Here is a 23,531-nt window from a genome sequence, read left to right on the forward strand (position 1 = left end):
CACCGGGTGACAAATCGCTCTCAGATGCAAATACCTCGCCGGTGATTCAGCGCTGCGGCCCGGGACGCGGGGAGGGGTCTCGCGAGGCCCCCTCCCCCTTCCCGGACGCCCCCTCGCCCCCCGCACTCGGTCCGAAGACGCACCACCAGCCCAGGGGTGTTGGGGAGGGGGAGAGAGTGGCCAGAAATTTTCAGGTCACGGCCCCTTTAAATGATAATAAATAATAAAAAGGGAAGGGGAACAGCGACGCGGGAGGCCCCGCCCCCTGCCTAGGGACGGTGGGCAAAGTGCGAGCCGAGGCCCCGAGCGCACGGGGCGCGGAGGGCGCGGGCCGGACTGGGAGCGTCGGAGGGGGAGGGGAGGGGGTTGGACCTCCGCCGGGGAGGGCTGGAGGGACCCGAGCCGGGTTGGGGACCCCTTCACCATCTTCCCCGGCACCTAGAATGGGCCTGCCCTACCGAGCTCGGAGTTTCACCCCTGTCCCATAGACTAGAGACCTGGCTCTAGTGAGTTCGCCCCCCCCCCCCCGCCCCCGGCAGAGCCTCCGTTGCCACATCTGTAAAATGGGGATTCAACACCCGGTGATGACGTGAGCCACAAGAACGAGAAATGAGAGCAGGCCGGGGTCTCAGGGAGGAGACCAGGGCCCTGAGATGGGGGCGCTGCAAGGTGGGGAGGGGTCTTGGAGAGGGAATGGCTGCGGGGCGTGGGGACACTAACCCAGCAGAATCGTGGGGGTGGCGGAGTGCATGCTGGTCCTCTGGAAGACTCCTAGTGAAGTCGAGACGACCCCTACCCCTGCAGGACTGTCACCCTCTAGGAGGATAGATTATCTCCTCGGTAATAATAATTTTAATAATTTTCCTATTCTGAGCCTGCCGTTGCCGTGAGCCCTGTGCACGGTGTTCACTTCTTTAAGTAGGGCGACTCTTGATGTCCCCGTTTCGAAGAGGGAAACAGAGGCACAGAGTGGGGTACGGGGAAAGTGGGGATGGGGTGTGGGCTCTGCAGGTCTGAGGCCCAGAGGCAATCCGTGGGGGCAGAGACCCAGGCCCCAACCCGGACAAGAGCCAAATGGGAGGGGGGGGCATTTGGCATGGGGGGGCACGTCTCAAGGGTCCCATCGGGTGGAGCTTGGGTCCATGGTCCTCACTGCTGGTTTCCCGTGCAGCCCCCTCCCTGTGCCCTAAGGCACACAGACGCCTTTTCAGGACATCAAGCCTCAGGCAAATTGCAGGCTTCCTGCTCTGGGGGGTGGGGGGTGGAGATTCACAAGCCAGGGCGGGTTTCGGGGGAAGCTACCCCCTACCCCAGGGCTGGAGTCCTGCCCATCAGCCCCAGGGCCTCCTGGAGCCTAACGGTAGCAGGTGGCAGGGGCCTCCACCTTTAGGCTATTAAACACCCAGCCCCGGCTGCCTGCCTACGCCCCCTCCAGTGGGAGGGGCAGAGACATCTGTCCAAGGAGGGGGACGTCTGGAGACCCAGGTGAGTTGGGTCCCTCACAGTGGTCCAGGCCCCAGGCCCCACTTCTCCAAAGTGCAGGAAAGCCTCTTTCCTACCAAAGAGCCAAACAGATCTGAATGCACCCCCCTGCCCCACCCCAGGTTGGATGCGTGGGCTGCTCTGTGCCTCAGTTTGCCCCCTGTGAAATGAGCCCATGTTAATTCATTCCTTGTGGAGTTGTTTTGAGGATTATATTTACTTCTGTTCGAAAGGAGGGGGGCATGGTGGGGGTACATGGAAGGGCAGGAGGGGGCTGCCCCTCCCCCATCTCCCAGGGGAAAGCTGTTGTCCATACTCTCCCAGAGGTGCCCAGCCCCAGAGGGTGAGGGGCTGCAGGATTCCCAGCTGCCTCCAGTGAGGGGGATCCTATTTTTAGCCCCGGGAGGGAGCTGGGAATTGATACACAGACTTGCTGGCTCCGCGGGGAGTGGGCAGCAGGCCCAGGTTCCAGCACAGTCCTGGCTACGTGATTTCCAGTTGGTGCAGACCCCTCTCTGGTCTCTGTTTCTAAAGCTGGGAAATGGGTACAGAGACACAAGTCCTATAAGGTTTCTTGGCCACACCATGTTGCCGGGCCCGTGTGGGTTTTGGACACCCTTCTAGAAAAAACAGGCGGCTCCCCACTCGGGGGTGGGGGTGGGGGCACCCTCTTAAAAACTCACCCAAATCCTGCCCTCTCCTCCTGCCCATGTTTTTCCTCCTCCAACATATTCCCACGTCTGGGCCTTTGCACTGGTGGCTGTCCTGGCTGGAGTCCCCTTTCCGGGTCACCTGAGGGCCCGTGCCCTCTCCTGATGTAAACTGGAGCCTCAGCTGCTCTGGGGGTCTCTCCCGGACCTCTCAGGGTCAGGTGTGCCCCCCATCATGTCACCCTGTTTCATCTTCATCTAGGTGCTTCTGTTTTGAAATGTCTTTGTTCCATTTAACCTACTCGACCTTGCTTGAAGCTGGATCTCCAGCCCTGAGGCTGTGCGTGGCACATAGTAGGTGCTCAATAAATGTTGGTTGGTTGAATGAATTCATGTGTTCCCTCTCTCACCCCATGGGATTTTTGGTGTCTGTCTACACAGAGGTGGAGGGCAAATGGACCAATTCACCATCTTGATTTCCAAAAACAAGCTTGGAAGAGGGTGCTGGGCCCTCTGTCCCCGACCCCTGGCCTCTACCTTGGCTTGTGCCTTTGAGCCAGGGTCCATGAAAATGCAATTTTAACAATTTTTAAAATAAGAAGGAAGAAGCAAATATACTGGTAAGGGATATGTGATAATACATCCAGCCTAAATTATGTTAGTATTTTTTTTTTTTTAAGATTTTCGTTTATTTATTAGAGACAGAGCGGGGAGGGGGGAGGAGGGGAGGAAGGGCAGAGGGGAAGGGAGAAGCAGGCTTCCCGCGGAGCAGGGAGCCAGACTGAGGGCTCAATCCCGGGACCCTGGGATCATGACCGGAGCCGAAGGCGGACGCTTCACCGACGGAACCACCCAGAAGGCCCAAAATTAGTTCTCATATCAACATAGTTGTAAAATAATCACATTTAGTACTTTTTTATGGACAAGACCCACGAGACAAAAGTGTCTAGGACCCGGGAAATGCATAATGCGGCTCTGCTTGACCCATTCTGCAGCGGGGAAACGTTTGGCCAGGGGTCCAGGTTGGGGTGCACACGAGCGACACCCCGCCAGGCGCTGGGGACTCCTTGGTGGGGTTGAACCAGAAACCTCCGTGGGGTGCGCGCACCACCTGCCGGGCACCTGCGGGGCTGCAGCGAGGAGCGGGGCCCGCACCGGGGCGCTGGCTCCCACAGGAGACCGCCAGGTGGCGCCGTATCACCTGAAAACAAGATTACCCGGCCAGACGGGGAAACTGAGGCCCGCGAAGTTCATTTTCTCCTCTGTAGCTCCTTTTGAATGCTCTACGGTAGAATTGCTAGATAAATACGGGATTCGCAGTTAAATTTTAAGTGTGTCACAACTATTGCACAGGACCTCCTTATACTAAAAAGCTTTTCAGGGCACCTGGGTGGCTCAGCCGCTAAGCGTCTGCCTTCGGCTCAGGTCATGGTCCCAGGGTCCTGGGTCCCCGCTCCGCGGGAAGCCTGCTTCTCCCTCCGCCACTCCCCCGGCTTGTGCGGATGCTCACTCTTTCTCTCTCTCTCAAAAATAAACAAGAGCTTAAAAAGCTTCTCATTGCTTATCTGAAGTTGAAATTAGCCCCTTCCCCTCCCCACCCAGACCCCCCAAGGTTTATCACTATCCGGTGGCCCTGGGGCATATCCCGCTCCTCAGATTGACTGTGCTGCCTGGCGCCCAGTCTGATGACTAAGAACGGTCATAGTAATGGAATAATACACTGGAAAAATCTCCTCCTACCTTGGACCACGTCCCTCCTTGCTTACAAGCCCCCACAGCTCCCATCACCACCAGGAAAGACCCAACTCATCCCTGCAGCTGACAATCTTCCCACTTCACCCTCCTCTGGCCACACAGGCCTTCTAGCTGTTCCTCAAACCCACTAGACATTTCCTGCCTCAGGGCCTTTGCACTGTCTGTACCCTATATCCCTTTTTGCTTTTCCACCATCTCCAAGCTGCATTCACATTTCCCAGACTCCGCTGTGCCAGGAAGCCTTCCTGGACTCGCCCCCACCAACGTCAGGATCCCAGTCACTCATGCAGGGCTCACAGGTGTCTTTCCTAACCCTCATCACTGCAGTCACTTTGCATGTCCCCAGATAGTTTGCCCCTCCTGTCCACGACCAGACAGGGGCTCTGTAGAGGTTGCTCCTTGTCACCGCTGGGGCCCAGCCGCCAGTGCAGAGCCTGGCACACGGGAGGGGCTCTGAAAACAAGATCCAGCTGAACAGGCTCCAAACCACTCCTCTTCCTGGACCTCCCTTTCAACCTTTTAACTGTGTGTGTTTTTCTGAGTTCATGGTAAATCCTAATACACACTTCACCAGGTTTCCCCTGATAGTGAGATTTTGCAAAATTGTACTACAGTATCACCACCAGAATGTCAACATCGATCCAATCCACCCACCTTATTTGGATTTCCCCATTTTTATGGGATAGAAGGGCTCCATCATGAGCGTCCCTCATCACTCATCTTTTCTCCATTCCCATAATGTCCTCATCACAAGGGTGCTGTCAGGTGGACTCACAGATCACGTAACCTTGGGGGGGGGTCTTTTTGTCCCACGTGATTCTGGGAGATCCGACCCAGGGCCTGTGTGTCTGCATGGGGTGTCCACGACTGCGTACCGCTGAGTGGTGTTCCGTGGGGCGGGCGGATCTGTTTGCCCAACCACTCACCGGTTGTAGGACACGCGATCTGTTTCCAGCATCGGCTGCCACAGGTAAAGCTGCTGGGAACATATGTGAACAGGTTTTGTGTAATGGGACTTTTCATTTCTCTAAGACAAAGGCCCCAGAGCCCCCTCTTTACCTTCTTTTTTAAAAATTCATTTTCCCAGTGGCACCTGGGTGGCTCAGTCGTCAAGCATCTGCCTTCGGCTCAGGTCATGGTCCCGGGGTCCTGGGATCAAGCCCCGCATCGGGCTCCCTGCTCTGCAGGAAGTCTGCTTCTCCCTCTCCCCCTGCTTGTGTTCCCTCTCTCGCTGTCTCTCTCTGTGTGTCAAATAAATAAATAAAATCCTTTTTTAAAAAATTCATTTTTTGGGGCACCTGGGTGGCTCAGTTGGTTAAGCAACTGCCTTCGGCTCAGGTCATGATCCCGGAGTCCTGGGATCGAGTCCCGCATCAGGCTCCCGACTCAGCGGGGAGCCTGCTTCTCCCTCTGACCTTCCCTCTCATGCTGTTTCTCTCTCTCTCTCAAATAAATAAATAAAATCTTAAAAAAAATAAAATAAAAATTCATTTTTTCCCGCAGAAAAGGTGCCACTCCCTCTGCACACATCTCCTCTTTTAGCCCCCACAACACACTTGGTCATTTATCCCACAAATATTTACTCAGCCCTACTGTGCGCGGGGCCCTGGGACACAGCGGGGACCGAGTCAGACAGGCAGCCAGCAGGTGCCACAACAGGACATGGGGGTTGTGATGGGGGAGGCCAGGCACATGGATGAGAGGGTCCCAGGGGTGCTTTCCAGAGGAGGAGGCAGCTGAGCTGAGACCCGGTGGGTGACTGAGAACAGCTGGCACAGCAAAGGGACCCGCGTGTGCAAAGGCCCAGAGGGCAGAGGGATGGCACCAGTTCAAGCAGCTGCCGAGAGACCATGAGTTGGGAGGGTGGGGGTGGGGGCGGGCGGGGGTGGCAGGGCCTGCGGGCAAAGGGGGAGAATTTCACCCTCTTGTCTCGCCCAGTCTGGAAGCTAGTGTTGGAAGCAAGAACGAGCAAGCTTCAGGGGCACCCGGCCGGCTCCGTCAGTGTGAGTGTGTGACTCTTGATCTCAGAGTCATGAGTGTGAGCCCCACGATGGCCATGGGGCCTACTTAAAAAAAAAAAAAAAGAACCAGTAAGCTTCAGGCCGATGTCAAAATGGCCCTATGTTTTGGCTTCTTGGTCTCACAGTAACATCTCTGCCAAGTTGGATTGTTTGAAAGCACATGACGTCCCCAGATAATCTGGGGGGACTGGGGCCCTCCCAGAGACGGGGGTTGCCCTGCGGGGTGAGTAAGCCTCAGCCTGCAGGGCTGGTGGGGGAAGGCTGAATTAATCCTCCCCCCCCCCCCCCCCACAGCCACACCCAAGTGGCCTCTGGGTAGGACTCGGACAGCTCCCAGGATTCAGGGTGGAAAAAGGGAAAAAGCGATGTGGTGGGACTTCTGAGCCCAGGCCTCCAAGCCCTTGAAGTGGCGCCTTTCAGAAGCTCTGCCAAGGGATGAGTCTGACTGTCCCCAGCCCACCAGGCTGGGAAGAAGCCAGGGCGGCCGCACCGAGGCATGAGCTCAAAGCCTTCTCGGGCCTCCTGGTCCAGCCCCAGAATGGTGGGTGACAGTCTGCGGCTGCCGGGCCACCTTCTGCTTTGGGGTGGTTTGTCATGGAGCACACCCTGAGGTGTGCTCCTCACACCGGCAGCTCCGTGCTCCCAGGAGGACCTGTTTACTCAGTGATGCCCGCCATTTCACCGGCAGGACTCTGAACACTTGCCGGCAGTAGCACTAGGAGCTTATCTCTGCCATTTTAAAATGCACACGGTGTTCACATTTTAATATTTCTGGAGAATGGGACGAAGCTTACAGTGTTACCATTGCAAGGCAGTGTGTGAAAAATGTCTGTTGATGCTTTGGGGGGAAGTTCCAGAGAGTGCCAGTATCCAAGTGTATTCAATTTCAGGAAATACAGAAATAACTCATTACAACATCAATAGCAGCAAATTTGTACGGAACCATCAGGAGGACAAGACGTTTTCACTATGATTCTGTTGCACGGAAATAAAGACATTGATTATAACCATATAGTAGCAGCTGCTCTTCAAGCAGCCCCTGTCCCAGAGGGGCCCAGCTCTATCCCCCAGAGTTGGCCCAGAGAGGGGCAGCGCGTTCCCTCAGGACACACAGCCTGTGTGCTCCCTCGGGACACACACACGGCTCCCTGGCGTCTGGGTCCTGGCGGTCGCCGCGGGGGCGGCCAGGCGGTGCAACTCCGTGTGGGGGGCGGTGGGGTCTGAGGGTCCAGACCCCCGGTGCTGCGGGGGCCTCCGGGGAGCGCAGGGGCAGACCCGGAGGAAGGCCTGTCGGAAGTGGGAGCCCAGGAATGCGTAGAGCAGCGGATTCAGCGCGGAGTTGCTGTAGGACATGCAGTGTGCCCAGATCTTGAGCGCGTAAGCGGTGTAGCTGCGCGGGTGCCAGGCGCCCGCTGGGCCCACCGCCTGCAGCACCAGGAACAGCTGGATGGGGCCCCAGCAGGCAGCGAAGAGCAGGACCACCGCGGCCACCAGCCTGGAGACCCTGGCCCGCACGGCGCTAGCTCGCTCTGCCCCCAGCTGCCCCTGAGGGGTGGAGGAGACGCTGTAGGCTGGCGGGGCAACCGTCGGAGCTCCCCTCCATTTTATTTATTTATTTTGTTTTGTTTTGTTTTGTTTTTTAAGCTCTATGCCCAACGTGGGGCTTGAACTCACGACCCCGAGATCAAGAGCTAGCCAGGCGCCCCCAGAGCTCCCCCTCTTGACCCCTGCGCATTCTCCCACTTTGCCACTCTCTCAGAGTCCTCCAGGTGCGCCTCCCCACCCACCCAGCAGCACACCTGCAGGGCGCTGTCGGTGGCCGCGGGGCGCACGGCGGTGCGGCCCAGGTGGCGCAGCATGGCCCCGTAGCAGGCACAGGTGGCGGCCAGCGGCAGCAGGTAGAGCGCCAGCAAGTTGTAGAGAGCGAAGGCCCGCTCGAGGGCGCGGCTGGGGAAGACCTCACTGCAGTAGGTGCGGGGCCCCGGCGAGAGGCGGTGCAGAGCGAGCACCGGCGCGGACACGGCCGCAGAGCCTGTACCACAGGGCAGCTTGAAGACCTTGCCCGAGGGACGAGAGGCGCCAGGAGGCCAGGACCCTGGGCCCCCCCAGGTGCCTCCTCGGGCAGCGTCACCGAGCGCCTCCCAGGCGCGGGGGGGGGCCCTCAGGGTGCGCGCCTTCGGTGGCTCTTCACAGGGAGCGCTATTGAGCCCACTTCCCAGATGCACGCACGACCGAGGCCCGGACAGGGGCAGTTGGGGGTGGGGGTGGGGGCGCCCGAGGCACAAAGGCTTGTCCTCGCATTCCCGTGCGGCCCTCGCGCTGCACTCACCCACCCAGATGCCGAGGCTGACCGCCAGAGCCAGGCGGGGCGTGCGGCGGTGCAGGGCGCGCAGTGGGAACACGGTCACGTACCAGCGGTCCACGCTCATGGCGGTCAGAGTGGCGCACGTGGCCTGAACCGAGACCTGCGAGGGCCGAGAGCGGGGCGTTTCTCCCGGTGTTCGGTCTGGGGCCTGCCCTGTCTGCGCCCACCCTGCGGCTCCCCCCCTCAGACGTCCAAACGCTCAGGCACAAACGGGACGCGTCCTCGGAAGGTCTCCAGGGGCCACGGGTTGAGGGGCAGGAGAGTGGGACACCAGAGAGGATCCCAGGATAGTGGGGGTTTGAGGGGGCCATTTGCGGTCCGCTGAGACCCGGGACTGAGACAGGGGCAGGCAGAGCCATCCTAGGGTCGCGGGACGGGCGGGGCAAGAAGCCGCAGGGCTCAGATCGCTCTCTCTATCCCCGCCTCGGTACCCTTATCTCTCGCGACTGCGGGGGCCTCCCCACCGCGGCCCGTTCCAGGCTCCACCTCTTCCTCGGCCCCGCCCCACCCGCGGCCCCGCCCGCCCACACCCAGACCCCGCCCCTTGGCCCTCCCCTCCCCCCACACCCCGAGCCCGTGCACCTGCTGCATGTAGTTGACGAACTTGCACATGAAGTCGCCCAGCACCCAGGCGGGCAGCGGGTAGAGCAAGGCCGTGAAGGGCACGCAGCACAACAGGAAGGTCACATCCGTGGCCGCCAAGTTGGCTGCAGGCAGGGAACGCACGGGGGGGGCCTCAACCACCCAACGCCCCTGGCCCAGCCCCCTGGTCTTTGCATTTCTCCGAGTAACCAGCAGGACCGCTGGTGGGAAGGCCCCCCGACACCTTGGGCAGAGAATTTGGGGCACCCCTCCAGTCTCCCACTGTTACATTGCAAACATCCCCCCGCCCCCGGCACGGGCTTCATTAGCCATTCAAGCGCCAGTCCGCGGCTCGCCCCCTGTCTGGGCTGGAAGAGGCTGAGCAGGCCCCTGCCTCGCTGAGCTTCGGTCTCCCCGTCTGCAAACTGGAGACGGCGGTGCTAGCCCACCCGTCACCATCGAATAGAGAAAATGAGCACTCACCTGTGCCAGGGAGGCCGGCCCATCACACAAATGTGTGAACCGAACCATGGGGGCAAAGGTCGCAAACTGGGGGGTCCCGCAGCCCCTCCCCGGACTTCTGTTCATTGTTATAAGAGCCACATTTTAATCAGACACCGTCCTCAAGTGGCAGGGCCGAGCTCTCCGTGGGCCATTGTCCAAGCTCCCTTTGAACTACCCCGCACGGAACCCTCGCCCGCAGAGCTCTGGAGCTCTAGCCCCAGACAGCAGGGAGAGGGCCTGCGTGGAGAAGCCACGGCGCGCCGCTGCGGGGCGCCGCGGCCGCTCTCCTCTCGCGGGGGGCCCCGGAGCGGCAGGCAGGGGCCGTGCAGCTCACCTATGTAAAAGTTGGTCACCGTCCGCATCCGCTTGTGGCGGCAGATGACGAAAATGACAAGAGAGTTCCCTGCCAGGCCGAGGAGCATCAGCGCGGCGAAGAACAGCGGCACGAGCCAGGCGTCCAGCGGCCGCGGCTCGGGGTCCGGGCCGTCCGAGGCGTCGGCCAGCGCCCCCCAGGACGCGCTGGGGGCCGACGTGGCCAGGGCGCTCATGGCTTCTCCGCCCTCTTCCTCCTCGCCGCCCGCCGGACTGCGCCCCGGGATGGCCGCGGGGACCCTCCTCCTGGCCGCCCGCCGGACTGCGCCCCGGGATCGCCGCGGGGACCCTCCTCCTGGCCGCCCGCTGGGGACACGCCCGCGGAGCCCGGGGAAGGGTCTCGGCTGGAGGCCACCGGGTCTGCAGGGCGACTCCGCTGGGCTGGGCAGCTTCTCTGCTCCCGACGCAGCCCCTCGAATTTGTACCCTGCTGCCCCGCCTTCGCGCCTCCCCTGCAGCCGCTCGTCATTCCGGCTCCTTCCTGCGCGCCCCCCATCCACGCGCACAGCAAACTTCTCCCCCTTTCTTCTCCTCGCACAGTCCGGCGAGCGAGCGCACAGGAGGCGACAGGCTGGAGGAGGGGCTTGGGGCTCAGGGGAGAGGGGCAAACTGCGTGGAGGTTGCTGTGGGCCCCAGAAGGACGATCCTAACAGGAGGTAGAGACTCTGAGGATGGGCAAACAGCCCGGACCAACACACAGACGCAAGAGTAGGCACCTTGTTAGTGGCCATGACTTTGACCTCTCAAGTGGCTGGGGCTCCAGATGCAAGGTGGGACACTGGAGAGCCATGGATGGCTCGGAGCAGGGCAGGGCTGCCCAGGATCTAGCGGTTAGAAGACGCCTGGTCTTAACTCAACCTCGCTAGGACTCCATTGCTGTAAATGGGAGAGACCGCCCCCCACCTAACTGGCAGCGGATAGCAGATACTCCCACTGGGGACATGGGCACCTGTGCCCCTGGTGGTAGGAACCAGGTGGAGGGCAGTTTGCAAGGACACTGTTGGCCCCCCCATCCAGAAATGGACCCCAGATACTACGCACGAAGCATGCCTCAGTGTGCCAGGATGTTCCTGCTATCACGGAGTACCACGCAGAGACAAAAAGATGCCACTGTTGACGAAAACACGACTAAGAGGTGGGGGAGGGGAGAAAGAAATGGGGAACATCCTGGCATTGAGGCACATGGGTCATCTCCAGTGGGAGTGCAGAGCCTTGGAGAGGGGGCATTCCCTGTTCACCCTCTTTCCACCTTCAAAATGGTCTAGAAAATCAGAAAGGGAATGAGGAACAGCTTAGGATGAGGAGATCCAAGGTTGCTAGGATGGAGGATCTCTTTGGAGGGGGGGGGATGTTGTTGAGTCTAAGGGCCTGGGAGAGGACCTTTGAGGTGGGGGCCATGGGCAGCAGTGGCCACAGCAGCTCCTGGGCAGGCCAGGAGTCCAGGAGGGTGTTAGGAAGGTACCACACAGGTTTCCTGGGAAGGAGACTCCAGTATCAGGGTGAGGCCCACACTGCATCCTCTAGAATTAGCACATTCATTGAGCAGTTAGTCATCACGGGCCAGACCAGGGAACCAAAGGCTCCCGGTCCCCAGGGCCCCCTCCCCATCACTCTGCCCAGAAGTGCCCTCTCCTGGGATTTGTGTCACCACTGAGTCCTGTTGCCTCTTTTCACATTTATCTATGTGATGTCACACAGCACATGCTTTTTGGGGTCTTTTAGCAGCTCCTCCTCCTTATCATAACTCCTTCCTCACCTGTTGCTCTTTATCTGTTAAAGCAATCGGGTCATTTGACCTGCACAATTTCTAACAGGCTGCGTGTGGTGGGTTGTATCCCCGTGGTGTCACTTCACATGGTCCCGGATCCCCACTCTTCTTCATGGACCTGGATCCCCACTCTTCTTGTAGACGGAAGGGTGGATTCTAGATTCCACAGTAGGTTTAATTCTCTTCTCTAAACCCTCTTGTAGCTCCCCATTGCCTCTGAACAAAAACCGGACCTCCCGTCACGGGACCGCCAGGCTCACGGATCCACCCTCTGCCGCCTACCTCCATCCCCCTTGTGCTCACTCATCACACTGCTCTGGTCACTCTGGATGCCGCAGGGCCTTTGCACTGGCTGTTCTCTCTGCCTGATTCGCCCTTCCCACTTTGCAGCTTACCAGTCTCTCTCTCAGAGAACTCCTCTTCCCTACCCATTCAGTGGGGAAGGGGTCTGTCTTGGTCCCTGCTGCATCCCCAGAGCTCGTCACTGGGCCCTGCCCACAGGGGGCGTTTGTGAAATGAACAAATCCTTAAAGGTGGAAGGGGGTGGGATGTTGTCCTACTTTTAGAGATGAGTAAACTGATGCACCCAGACCATGCTCCCCGCGCTGCGCTGGAACAGAGGGCTGGGAGGGGCTGGTGGAAGGAAATGCCAACTTGGTGTTGGGGGTTGGGTGGTCTGGGGCTTGGGTCATTTCATCTGTCCCCCGCCTCTGAAACGGATGTCCCCCTCTTTCCTGGCTACCCAGGCCTCAGTTTCCCCGGCCATCTACTGGAGGCTGGGTGCCCCCCCCCCCCCCCCCGCAGCCCGGCTTCAGGGGCAAGGATCACGCTACCTCCCCCCTCAGTTTCTTCGTCTGTTCCTCCGGGCTGGGTGTCCCCCATCCCACACCCGCAGACTGGGGGCTTGGCCGCGGTCCCCGTTCTCCGCCTCGGTTTTCCCGTGTGTCCCCGGGGCGGGGGGCTCGCCACCCGCAGCCCGGGATCTAGCTGGCTGCGTGGCCTCGGCCCCCGCCCCGCGCGTCCGGCCTCCAGGCTCCGCCCCGGCCCGCCTCTGGGCGCCCGTCACTTCCTGCTCTGCCCCGAGAGGGCCCTGCCGGGCGGCGGCGACAACACAAGTCGAGCCATGGTCGCGCTGGAGAACCCGGAGGGCGGCTCGGAGGAGGCGGTGGCGGCGGTGGGAAGCGCCCCAGGCGGGCGGCGGACGCTGTGAGCGCGGCGGGGCGGGCGGGCCATGCCTCCTGGGACTCCAGCACCCCCTCCTCTCCTCTCTCCCCTCCTGTCTGGCTGCAGCCCCAGGCTGTCCCGCCCCTTTTCTTTGAGGAGACCCCAGACCGCGGTGGGGGTGGGGTTAGGGGGCTTCGTTGCCACCCGGGGAAATCCCATCCCCGACACGCCCGAGTATTTGGGCAGAGGGGGCACACCCCGTTTATGCGTTTACATGCCTCCGGGGCCCAGAGGTGCCCCCCCAACCCCATGCCCGGGTATTGACTCACTTTGGGGGGGGGGGTCTCATGCGCCTTGTCACCGGCTCAGGTGAGGTGGTGCCGCTGCGCGCGGTGTCCCCGGAAACCGCTTTGGTGTTGTTCTGGGTATTTACCCACAAGCCGCTCTTCTTGTCCCCAAGCTGGGTAGGTACCCCACAGCCAGTCCTGCGCTTCCCTGTGGGGATTATCAGCCCCCCACCTCCTGAGTAGACAGGGCTCTTTGTTCCTGAGTACTTGACAGATTAAATGTGTGCGGTGCTTAAAATCCTGGGTCAGCAGGAGCTGAAGAGGGTGGAGCCACCCGCTCTGGGTACAGACCCCAAAGGGTCTGGGACAGATTCCTATTTAATCAGAGTGTTCCCGCAGAAAACCGTGCCATCCAACCTGTGGTCCTGGTTTGGGGGGGGGGGCAAGGAGACCACTGCCTCCTCTGTGTGCTGGGCCAGCCGCCTGAGCAGTATATGCCTCAGTTTCCCCATCTGTAAAATGAGATATAAATAGTGGCCTCTTCTCAGAACGGCTGGGATGGGGTGGGGAGAGGTCAACGACCATGTGCTCAGCAGAAGGAAGCATCCGTTTTTTTCTTTTCTTTTTTAAGATTTTATTTATTTGACAGAGAGAGAATGAGCAGGGGGAGTGGCAGAGGGAGAAGCAGACTCCCCTCTGAGCGGGGGGCATGTGGGGCTCAATCCCAGGACTCCGAGATTATGACCCAAGCCAAAGTCAAATGCTTAACCAACTGAGCCACCCAGAGGCCCCAGGAGCATCCATTCTTTAACTATTATCTGAAACATCTTATTATTTAATTTGTTTCATTATTGTTTCATTATTACACTTATTATTACCTCCTTGTGATTTCCACCTGGGCCTTTACCCAGAAGCCATGTGGGTCTCTACAGATGTGGGTAGTTACCTTGTTTTAAGGGGCCTTACCCATGCAAAGTGGGTATTAACCTGCCAGTGGGTCCCCACCGATGTACCCCGGTGTTCCTTCACCCCTGTGTGTCCCCGGGGGTGTGGTCACTGCTGGGGGCCCCAGCTGGCCCCACCCCAGCCTGAGTCACCTCTCCGCTCTGAGCCTTCCCCCGCCTCAGTTTCCTGCTTCGGGAAATAGGTTCCTCTCTTGCCTCTTCCTGGGGGAGGGGACTTGTGCCAGAGAAAGTAGATTTTAGCCCAAGAGAACAGGTGTCAAAAGGCCTCATTTCAAAACCCGCAGGGAACAGAATTCGGGGAGACACAGGGGCCTATTCTCCCCAAACTCAAACCTGAGTTAGCAGGTGTTTCTACCTTGGGCCTGTCCACCTTCACTGGGCACAAGCAACTTTCACGATGCAGACACTTCCCGAGTCCCGTCGGGTCCAGGAAGCCAAAGGTGCCCTGTCTGGGTCCTCAGTTTCCCCATCTGTAAAGTGGTCTCTTTGGGTGGCCTGGAAAAGAGCTGAACTGGCCCTTCGGCAGGTGCTGGGGACACTCCTCTTTGTAAGTGTCTGATGTGGGAGGTGAGGAGTAAGTAGTAAACAGATACGTGGACCAGCTGATTGGGCTAGTCAGGAGCAGGGTGGTTTCTCCCAGGAGGTGACATCTGGACAGAGACCAGAATGTTCTGAGAAAGTGTACTTGAGGCAGAAGGCTCAACATGTGCAAAGGCCCTGAGGCAGACTGTTCCTGGTCTGGAGCAGAGGACCCTCAACCTTCATTACAAATCTGAATTGCTGGGTATTTGTGGGCTGCTGCTTCTGCCCTCCCACTTCCGCTGTCCTCTCTTTCTTGAGTGGGGGTCCGGGCCCAGCAGTTGACCCTGGAGGCCACAGGTTTCTTGCCTTCTGCTGGAATTTGGTTGAAGTCAGCAAGCTTGAGTTGGTGGCGGGACTCAATTCCCGGTGCTCAGCTCAGTGCATGAGGCCCACGAGGTGGTGGTGAACCCTCCGAAAGCCTGTGGGGCCAGGCACAGACCCCTGTGTTCCCGGTACAGGACAGGGCAGGGCTGGGCCTTGCCCTGAGCGTTCTGGGGAGCCATGCATGGTGGTGGCGCAGGGGAGGGCCCAGCTGGGACTTAACTAGGTAGGGGCATGGAACTCTGTGGGCTCAGAGAAGCAGGAGGTTGAATGGTTCGAGGGGAGTGTTCCCGTTCAGGCCAGGTTCAAATCCTGGCTCTGCCACCCTCGTGAGGTGATGGGGAAGCCCCATGTCCCGAGGGCTCAGCCCTGCCCTGACATTTCCTGATAGGTCCCCCCGGATGCGGACTCTGTTATCGGCCCCAGCAGGCTGCTATTCTGGACTTGGTCCAGCTGCCAGGGTAGAGACACAAGCACTGGAGCCCTGGGGAGGCCGTGGGTGAGCTGGGGCTCACAGTGGGGGTGCTCGGGCCTCAGGGAGGCAGCCCCCAGGTTGGAGCCAGCCTCACAGTCACTGGCTCTGTGCTGACTTGATTTGCCTCGTCCTGTCTTTGCTGCCTTCTTTGCAACGGTGGGGTCTCGGTTTAGTGACTCTGTGCCTCAGTTGCAATTCTGTATAATGGGCATCAGCTTGATATCCCTGGTCTCCTGGCATGATCGTAATGGTGAAAATGAACATTCAGTCCAGAGACGATGCTGTGATCAACAGTGCGACATAGGGGGTGAGCTCCCCATAACAGGAGGAAACCAAGCAGGCAGTGCCTGAAGTCAGTGGGGCAGGCGCCTGTCCTGGCCCTCTTGGCTCTGAGTGTCCCCTTTCAGACCCACGGGCACCTTTTTATCTTCGCTTTGCAGAGAGTGAGCTGAGGCTCCAGGTAACACAGCGAAGCATCCTAGCTGGGATTTGAACTCAGGGCTGAGATTCCAGGGTCCACCCAGTGCCTCTTCCTGTGTGTTCCTGTTGATGGGTGCTTGTTCACGTGTGAGTTTATTCATGAGGCAACAGCATGGATTTGGGTGGAAACTGTTAACTACCGAGCCTTGGGCCACTTACCTGCTCCACTGTGCCGGTCAGGCAGTGCGGAGTCTCATCAGCCTGTTTGGTTTTTGATCAAGACGTGATGGCCATTCTATATCGTACAGATACTTAATGCTGGGGACGCTTTACATATGTATGGACCCTGAGGAGCACTGACTTCCTTCCTAACCCCTGCAAGGGTACTTGTCTCCACCGCCCTAGAGTTTCATGGTTTGGAGGGGAGAGGCCACACTTCTGTTTTTAGTTTTTGTCCTGGGAACTTGGGGTACTAGGAAAGTTTGGAGGGGTATTTTGGACTCTCGGTTCCACTCAGTCTTGGAATCGTGGGATTATTTTGAGAACTGATCCGGCGTCCCCGGCATGGCTGTGAATGTCTGCGTGGGGATTACCGTGTTGTGGGCGAGGTGGGCAGTTACCAATGAAGTAGAATGTACCGTGATCAGAAAAACAAAGCAGTGAGGTTTACACAGGGGGTCGGGGGCTCTTGAGAGGTTTGAACAGAGCCAAAGGAGATGAGTGAGTGAGCCATTCAGGGTCTGGGGGAGCATGCACTGGGCAGGGGGCACTGCCCGTGCAGAGGCCCCCAGGTGGGACTGTGCCCGGCATGCTGGCGGGGCGGCAAGGAGGCCATGTGCTCTCAGCCTGTGGTCTGGGGGTCATCGGGGGCTGACCAGGAAGGTGGGAACTCCTTGCCAGGACATTTCCATCTAGCGCCCCCTCCCACCCCCTGTGTCTGCAGGTGGCCCTCGAGTCCCCAGTGGGAGTCCCGGCCAAGCTGCTAATCCATCTCCACCATTAATGCCATTTGCCTGGAGGAGGTCAGATTAGTTCCGAGGAGGCCACTCCAGCCCCACCTCTGGGCACATCTCAGGGGGACTCCGGGGACTTGAGGCAGATGGGCTCAGGCATCACCTTGAGCTTCTGGGGGCTGTTGCCTGGTTTATCTGCTGCTGGCACGGGAGATGCTCCATTAAATCAAGTCTCCTGAGAGACTCCCAGAGGAGGGTGGTGGTCAAATCCTGGAGACTCTGGGTCCTGCCAGCTTGCAGTTACGATCTGGAAGCCTGGGGGAGAGGGGAGAAGCTTTTCTTGGCCACCCACCCACAATGTGAATTTGGACAAGTGTCTTCTCTTCTCCGGGCCCAGCTTCCTAATCCGTCGTCACAATTGTACAGGCCTCCTGGGTGATGGGACCATGAAACAAAATGAAATTTTTTTTTTAAATTTTATTTATTTAATTGACAGAGAGAGACAGCGAGAGAGGGAACACAAGCGGGGGGAGTGGGAGAGGGAGAAGCAGGCTTCTTGCTCAGCAGGGAGCCCGATGCGGGGCTCGATCCCAGGACCCTGGGACTGTGACCGGAGCTGAAGGCAGTTGCTTAACCAACTGAGCCACCCAGGCGCCCCGAAACAAAATGAAATTTGAAGGGTCTAGGGTTCCACAGAGCTCCCCATTGCTGAGGGAAACCAAGCAGGTGATGGCTATGGTACAGGGGCTGTAATGGGGTTCTGCCTGGGGGTCCTGGCCTGTGTTGGCCCTGAGGCCTGCCTCCCCACCCCAACCCCGGCCCACAGGCCCCTTCCGGGCTGCCTGCCCGCTCTAGCTGGCTCCCAGGTGAAGAGGCTGTCAGCCTCCAAGCGGAAACAACACTTCATCAACCAGGCTGTGCGGAACTCAGACCTCGTGCCCAAGGCCAAGGGGCGGAAGAGCCTCCAGCGCCTAGAGAACAGTGAGCAGGGCTTGGGGGCACCTCCTGGGGGTTCCTAGGGCTCACATGAGAATGGTGTGTATGTTGGTATTATCTGTTGTTTTTGCCATGAGTCTGACCCTGAGCTGGGCAATGCTGGGGCTGGGCCTTAAGGAGCTCTGGGCATTGGAGCTTGGGTTTTCAAAGACGTCTAGGAGTTCAACAAGCCAGGGAGGAGTAGGGGTTCTGGAGGTCGAGGCTAGATGGTGTCTGTGCCTTCTGGGAAAGACAGTTGGAGCTTGGAGGTGGGGGGACTGGTGTGAGCCAGAGGGTAAAGGCCTTAAATGCAGAGACCAGGAGTTTCTGTGGAGACTGGGGGGCCCCAAGTGCCACCCCCCCCCAGCCCAGAGACCATCTGTTTCCGTCTAGCCCAGTACCTCCTAACCCTGCTGGAGACGGACGGGGGCACAGCTGGTCTGGACGATGGGGACCTGGCCCCCCCGGCAGCACCCGGGATCTTCGCAGAGGCCTGCAGCAATGAGACCTACATGGAGGTGCGGCTCCCGTGCCCTCCTCCCCCCTCTGCTCTGGCCACACTGGCCCCTCTCTCGTTCTCACCACACCTGGCCTGTGCTGGTCCCTCCCTCAGGAGTGCCCGTCTGCGCCCATCCCCCTCTGGTCCCTTGATGAACACCCTCTCTGTTTCCCTCGGGCTCCCCAGACCAAGCCAGAGCTCCCACCACACCCCAGAACTTCCCAGCACTCCTGATTCATCTGCCCATCATTGGGAATGAATGAGTCCACTGGGGGCGTGTTTGGCCCATGTCACTCCCCTGCCCCAGACAGGCAGGTCTGCGGGTACCCCACAGACTCCTGGCCAAGCCCAGTGGGCAGATGTGTCTCCGAGGAGTCTGTCCACACACTCTGGCCCTCTGTGCCCATTGGCTAAATGGAGAACCTGGGGCTGGAGACACGCAGTCATTAGCCTGGGTCCTGCCTGCCTCTCTTCTAGGTCTGGAATGACTTCATGAACCGCTCTGGGGAGGAACAGGAAAGGGTTCTCCGCTACCTGGAGGATGAGGGCAAGAGCAAGACACGGAGGAGGGGGCCTGGCCGCGGGGAGGACCGACGGAGAGGTGCGGGCCTAGACGGGAGGTTGGGAGGACCAGAGGAATGGAGGGGGGCCTGGCTGATCGTGGTTTGGGCCGGCCAGGAACGGGTGGGGAGGAGCCTGGTGCCTGGGCCGTACCTGGGGGGGGGGGGGAGGGGGGGGGGGACCCCGGGGCCGGGCGGGGGGGGGGGGGGGGGGGGCTTGTGGCATGGACCGTGCCCTGGGGGACGGGTGGGGAGGAGCCTGGCGAGTGGGCGGTGCCCGGGGCCGGTGGGGGAGGAGCCTGGTGAGTGGGCGGTGCCCGGGGCCGGTGGGGGGAGCCTGGCTTGTGGGCAGGCCAGAGGCTTGCTCCAGCGGCTGCCCCACTCAAGGAAATCTTGTAGAGGACCCGGCCTACACACCTCGTGACTGCTTCCAGCGCATCAGCAGGCGTCTGAGAGCCGTCCTCAAGCGGAGCCGCATCCCCATGGTGAATACCAGGCCAGGCCTCATCTTTCTCCACCTGCTTGGTCTTTCTTGATGGCCTTTCTCACCTTCTGAATTGGCGGTGGTGTGATGGGAGATCCTTTACCCAGTGCAGGTGGTGTTGGTGGAGACGAGGCAGAATACAGACCAGATCAGTGTGATCAGCCTGCAGGAGCCAGGGCTGGGAAAGGGCTTTCCCTGAGGGCCGGGGGGGCAGGGACAATGCAGGTCGGTACTGCAGGATGTGTAGGAGTTCACGAGGCAGAAGGCACAGGAGTTCAACAGTATGGCGATATCTCAGTCCTGCTATCTTTGGAAAGGGTTAGGTAGCCTCGTGTAGCAGGTCAAAGGCCACATTTGAAGCTAGGACTCTGGCCTCCAAAGGCAGCCCTGGGCACGGGGCCTGGACAGCTTGTCCACAGTTTCACGGTTGGCCTCACCCCTAGACCCGTTTCTCCTGCAGGAAACGCTGGAGACCTGGGAGGAGCGGTTGCTGAGGTTCTTCTCTGTGTCTCCCCAGGCCGTGTACACGGCCATGCTGGACAACAGGTGACTGGGTGGGAGTGAGCGCCGTGTGCTCCGCCAGGGGTCTGCCTCTGGCCCGCGGCCACTTACCATCCATTCCCCTCCAGTTTCGAGAGGCTCCTGCTTCACGCCATCTGCCAGTACATGGACCTCATCTCAGCCAGTAAGTGCTGCTGGCCCGCAGGACCCCACCTGGCTGATGCAGCCCAGGGAAGCCAAGGCCAGAGTCACGCAGGGTCTGGTTACTCAGGGGGAGACTTCTCGGGGAGGAGGGGCGGCATGAGCAGAGGGTGGGTGGTGGGACTGATGATGACGAATGGAATGATGAATGGTGATGCATTCATTCATCAGAGGCCCCTCGTGAGCCTGGCTCCAGGCTGGGTGATGCCGTGGGCACAGGTGCTCCTCAGTCTGCATCTTCAGGGCTGCAGGGAGAGAGGGGCCTGTGTGGCATCCGGGCCCCCCAGGACAAGAGGCAGAGTTCTATTTAGCTGTAGCCCCCCTCCCCTGTGCCACACATGTGACATTGACCAGTCCCCCAGGGAGGGTCCTCACAGGCCCTTGCTGCCTCTGGGCGCCCCATTGGGTCCTTGCTCCTCATCGGCGCCTCCTGCCCAGAGTTGCTGAGGAGACGGTTTCCATGGCAACCCTAGGATGGCTCCTCCTAAGTCCTCCCCTGGTGGATTCGCAGCCCCCGTACCTCTCTTTGTTCCCACAGACTCAGGACAGAAGGGCTGGGCTGGGGGGTTGCTTCTCTGTGGGAGTTGAGCCGAGGCCTGAACCCAGAGGAGGTTGGGCCCTGAACAGATGGGGAGTAGGGGAGCCGGAATGGCCCAGGTAAAGGCCCAGAAGTGGGACCGAGCTTGGGGTACACTGGGCTAGTTCAGGTTTGGGAGTGAAGGGAGGTGAGGGAGAGGGAGGCTGGTGGCGGCTGGGGTCCCCCGTGAGGGCAGGGATGGAGGTGGTGACCTGGGGGCCCAGGACTCCCGCGGTCCCGTCACTGCTGCCCTCCTTGCCCCCCTCACAGGTGCCGACCTGGAGGGCAAGAGGCAGATGAAGGTCAGCAATCGGCACCTGGACTTCCTGCCACCGGGGCTGCTCCTGTCCGCGTACCTGGAACAGTGCAGCTGATGGCAGCCCCGCCCCCCCCCCCCCCACGCTGCCTCCCCCTTGCCCAGACCTCGGATACCATTTGCTACAGTATCTTTATTATTTTGAGAATTTGTCCCTGTAGACACGCTCTTCCCCTCGGGTGGCTCTCTCTCACCCTGGCCCCTTCCCTGTCCACCTCTCCCAGATAAACGCTGGGGGCTGGGGCCACCCTGGACTGGCCTGGCCTTGCAGCTCCCCGCTCTGGGACTTGTATTCGAGCGAGGAGACCCGGCCTGGTCACCTCTGTGTTCCTTCATTCTGCTTTTCCAGCCCCGTTTGAAGCTTAAGCGAGGAATGAGAGGCTGGGTTTTTATCACTTTTAATGAATTTGGCATGATTTGTTGTAGATTTTTAAATTTCCCTTTTGGGAAGAAAAACCAAAAACTTGCCCCAACTGATAAATCGGGGGACTTTGTTCTAGTCCCTGCTTGACCCCCCCTTCCCAGTTTTTGGCTTGGGGGGGGTCTCTGGGGCTCTGCCCCTTTTTCCACGAGTGTTCTGTCGTATGCCCATGTGCGCGCGCGCGCGCTCGTGTGTGTGTGTGTGTGTGTGTGTGTGTGTGCGCGCGTGCGCACGTGTGTGTGCGTGTGTGCGTGTGTGTGCGCGCGCGCGTGCGTGTGTGTGTGTGTGCGCGCGCGTGCGTGTGTGCGTGCGTGTGTGCGTGTGTGCGTGCGCAACCTAGGACAGAAGCTACATCTTAAAGGCTGGTCTTACCACCTTTTGGGAATGTGTGCTGTTCTCCCCCTGGTGGCTTTTGGTGGCTCCTGTGGCCCTGTCTGCTCTGCACACCTCCTCCCTTCGTACTGGGGGATCGGGACTTCCAGCCAGAAGCCTCTGCCCTCGGACTGCCCCATTCCCCTCTTCGTGTCCCCTTCCCCCCGCCCAGCTCTGGCCTGTTGCCTTGGGGTGTCCTCACACTGGTCATCCTGGCGTGTCCCACAAGAGCAGAGCTGGGGGACACCCCTCCCGTGTGTGTGGCTGGTTGTGCTTTGGGAAAAGTAGAGAGTTCAATAAATTTCTGGTGCTCTGGTCTCCAGCTGTGGGGTTTCCTTTCCTCCAGTAGGTGTTCAGGAGGTGCTTAGGTCCTGGTCACTGAGGGCTGCAGGCCTCGGGGGATGAAGCTTCACACTGAGGGACACCCCACCTGTGAGGCAGGTGGACGGGGAGATGCTGCTGGGAGCCCTGGGTCCGTCGGCTCTGCTGCCCTGGCTTGTCCCCTTCCCAGGTGCCCAGGTTCAGACCCCAGCTCAGCCACTTCCAGGCTGTCAATAGTCCAAAAAGTCACTTGTATGAGCCTCCCGGGGTGGCCACAGCGAAGTGGCTGTGGCTTAAAAACCACAGGAGTTTATTGTCTCCCAGTCCTGGAAGCCAGAAGTCCAAACTCAATCAGGCAGGCCCCTGAAGCTCCAGGGGAGGGTCCTTCTTGTGTGTTCCGGCTTCCGGGGGTCCCTGGCGGTCCTTGGCTTGTGGCCACATCACTGCAGCCCCCGCCTCTGTCTTCCCCGCGCCTCCCTGTGTTCCTTCCCATCGTCTTCTGTCTGTGCGTGTCTGGGACTGGCCGGGGGTCCCGCAGGACGTCCCCAGTCCGGGTTCGTCCCATCAGGGGTCCTTGCTGCCCAGGTGGCTCCCGCCTGCGGACGCTGGCCCTGGTCCCCTGGCCGGGCGTGCTGGTCCTGCTTTGCTCCTGGGAAGCTCCTTCCCCGCCACACTGTCCTCAGGGCGCAGCTGAGGCTCGGGGGCGGGAGCTGGGAGCCGCCTCTCTGGGGGCGGAAGATCTGTGTTCAGGACTGGGAATTCTGCAGGGACTTTGGTCTCTTCTCCCTCAGGTATTCCCTTATTCAGCAGCTGGTATCAGTTGGGACACGTGAGGATTGACTTTCTAGTTTGGGTTATGACCCATTACTACTCTACTCCGTCGTTCAGATTGTTCCGGGTTCGGCCCGTGTCTGAGGCAGCCCATCATCGTGGGGTGGGGTTTGATTTTTTGAGCCCCGTCCCTTCTGGCACTAGATGGTCCAGCTAGGCTTGCGTGTAGAAACCCGGATGTGGACACTTGGGTGTGCTGCGCCCCGTCTTAGCAGACGTTTTAGAAGTTTAAAGGCGGACGCTAAGGAATGCACGTCCACGTGGTGGCACAGTGGGCAGGGGGCACCTGGGGGCCCACGTGAGAGACGGAATCCCGGGCGCCCACGGGACACCGGGGACTTTGACCGCACCTGGGGCGCGGCGCCGGCGCCATGCCGCCCCTGTGCGGGTCCTCGGCGGGGTAAAAGCCTGCACGTGCGGAGCCCCCGTTTCGCCCCCGACCCACGAACGTCAGAGAAGAGTAAAATATGGAACGCTTCACGAATTTGCGTGTCATCCTTGCGCAGGGGCCATGCTAATCTTCTCTGTATCGTTCCAATTTTAGTATATGTGCTGCCGAAGCGAGCACGGCATAAACCTTGACCCAGGCAGTATTTATAGTTCCCAGAGTAAATGCCTTTACACAAAGGGTGAATTCTCTTAAAGAGGTCAGCGACCCGCATTCTTTGCTAGATTCGTACAACATATAGAATAACGAAATGGGATCATTCACTGAAGTTGAGAGAGCGTTCACTGCTCTGCCAACTATAACTCAGGTGGCTGCTGGGACGCCACTAAAAGTCGTATGCAAATACGCCGGAAGCGGGGC

The 23,531-nt window shown here is 59.7% G+C and overlaps 3 protein-coding genes and 1 non-coding gene across 4 annotated transcripts in view; 1 reads left to right on the forward strand and 3 right to left on the reverse strand.

Moving 5' to 3' along the window:
• The window catches only part of ARID3A (AT-rich interaction domain 3A), a 30,137-nt gene extending 29,946 nt beyond the window's left edge, over positions 1–191 (reverse strand). The window contains exon 1 of the mRNA XM_025861183.2: positions 35–191. The gene's annotated coding sequence lies outside the window, so the exon portion shown is untranslated. The remainder of the gene's footprint in view (positions 1–34) is intronic.
• Positions 192–6,649: 6,458 nt separating this feature from the next.
• On the reverse strand, positions 6,650–10,218 carry KISS1R (KISS1 receptor). Its single transcript, XM_025861230.2, has 6 exons — positions 9,971–10,218; positions 9,694–9,921; positions 8,856–8,980; positions 8,238–8,373; positions 7,708–7,940; positions 6,650–7,453 (listed from the first exon to the last, which is right to left on the reverse strand). Exons 1-6 carry the CDS (start codon positions 10,197–10,199, stop codon positions 7,010–7,012), a joined length of 1,395 nt encoding a protein of 464 aa, XP_025717015.2. The 5' UTR covers positions 10,200–10,218; the 3' UTR covers positions 6,650–7,009.
• Positions 10,219–12,562: 2,344 nt separating this feature from the next.
• Positions 12,563–21,889, forward strand: R3HDM4 (R3H domain containing 4). Its single transcript, XM_025861243.2, has 8 exons — positions 12,563–12,704; positions 17,492–17,646; positions 18,034–18,158; positions 18,617–18,740; positions 19,099–19,184; positions 19,644–19,729; positions 19,813–19,868; positions 20,733–21,889. The coding sequence occupies exons 1-8, from the start codon at positions 12,622–12,624 to the stop codon at positions 20,834–20,836; spliced, it is 819 nt and encodes a 272-aa protein (XP_025717028.1). The 5' UTR covers positions 12,563–12,621; the 3' UTR covers positions 20,837–21,889.
• Positions 21,890–23,184: 1,295 nt separating this feature from the next.
• Positions 23,185–23,291, reverse strand: LOC112815485 (U6 spliceosomal RNA). The gene has a single exon (XR_003205996.1). It is a non-coding gene; the product is annotated as a U6 spliceosomal RNA (small nuclear RNA).
• Positions 23,292–23,531: the final 240 nt, after the last annotated feature.

The sequence above is a fragment of the Callorhinus ursinus genome, unplaced genomic scaffold (assembly GCF_003265705.2).
Source record: "Callorhinus ursinus isolate GAN/ISIS: 27379988/994484 unplaced genomic scaffold, GSC_fseal_2.0 scaffold77, whole genome shotgun sequence".
NCBI lineage: Eukaryota > Metazoa > Chordata > Mammalia > Carnivora > Otariidae > Callorhinus > Callorhinus ursinus.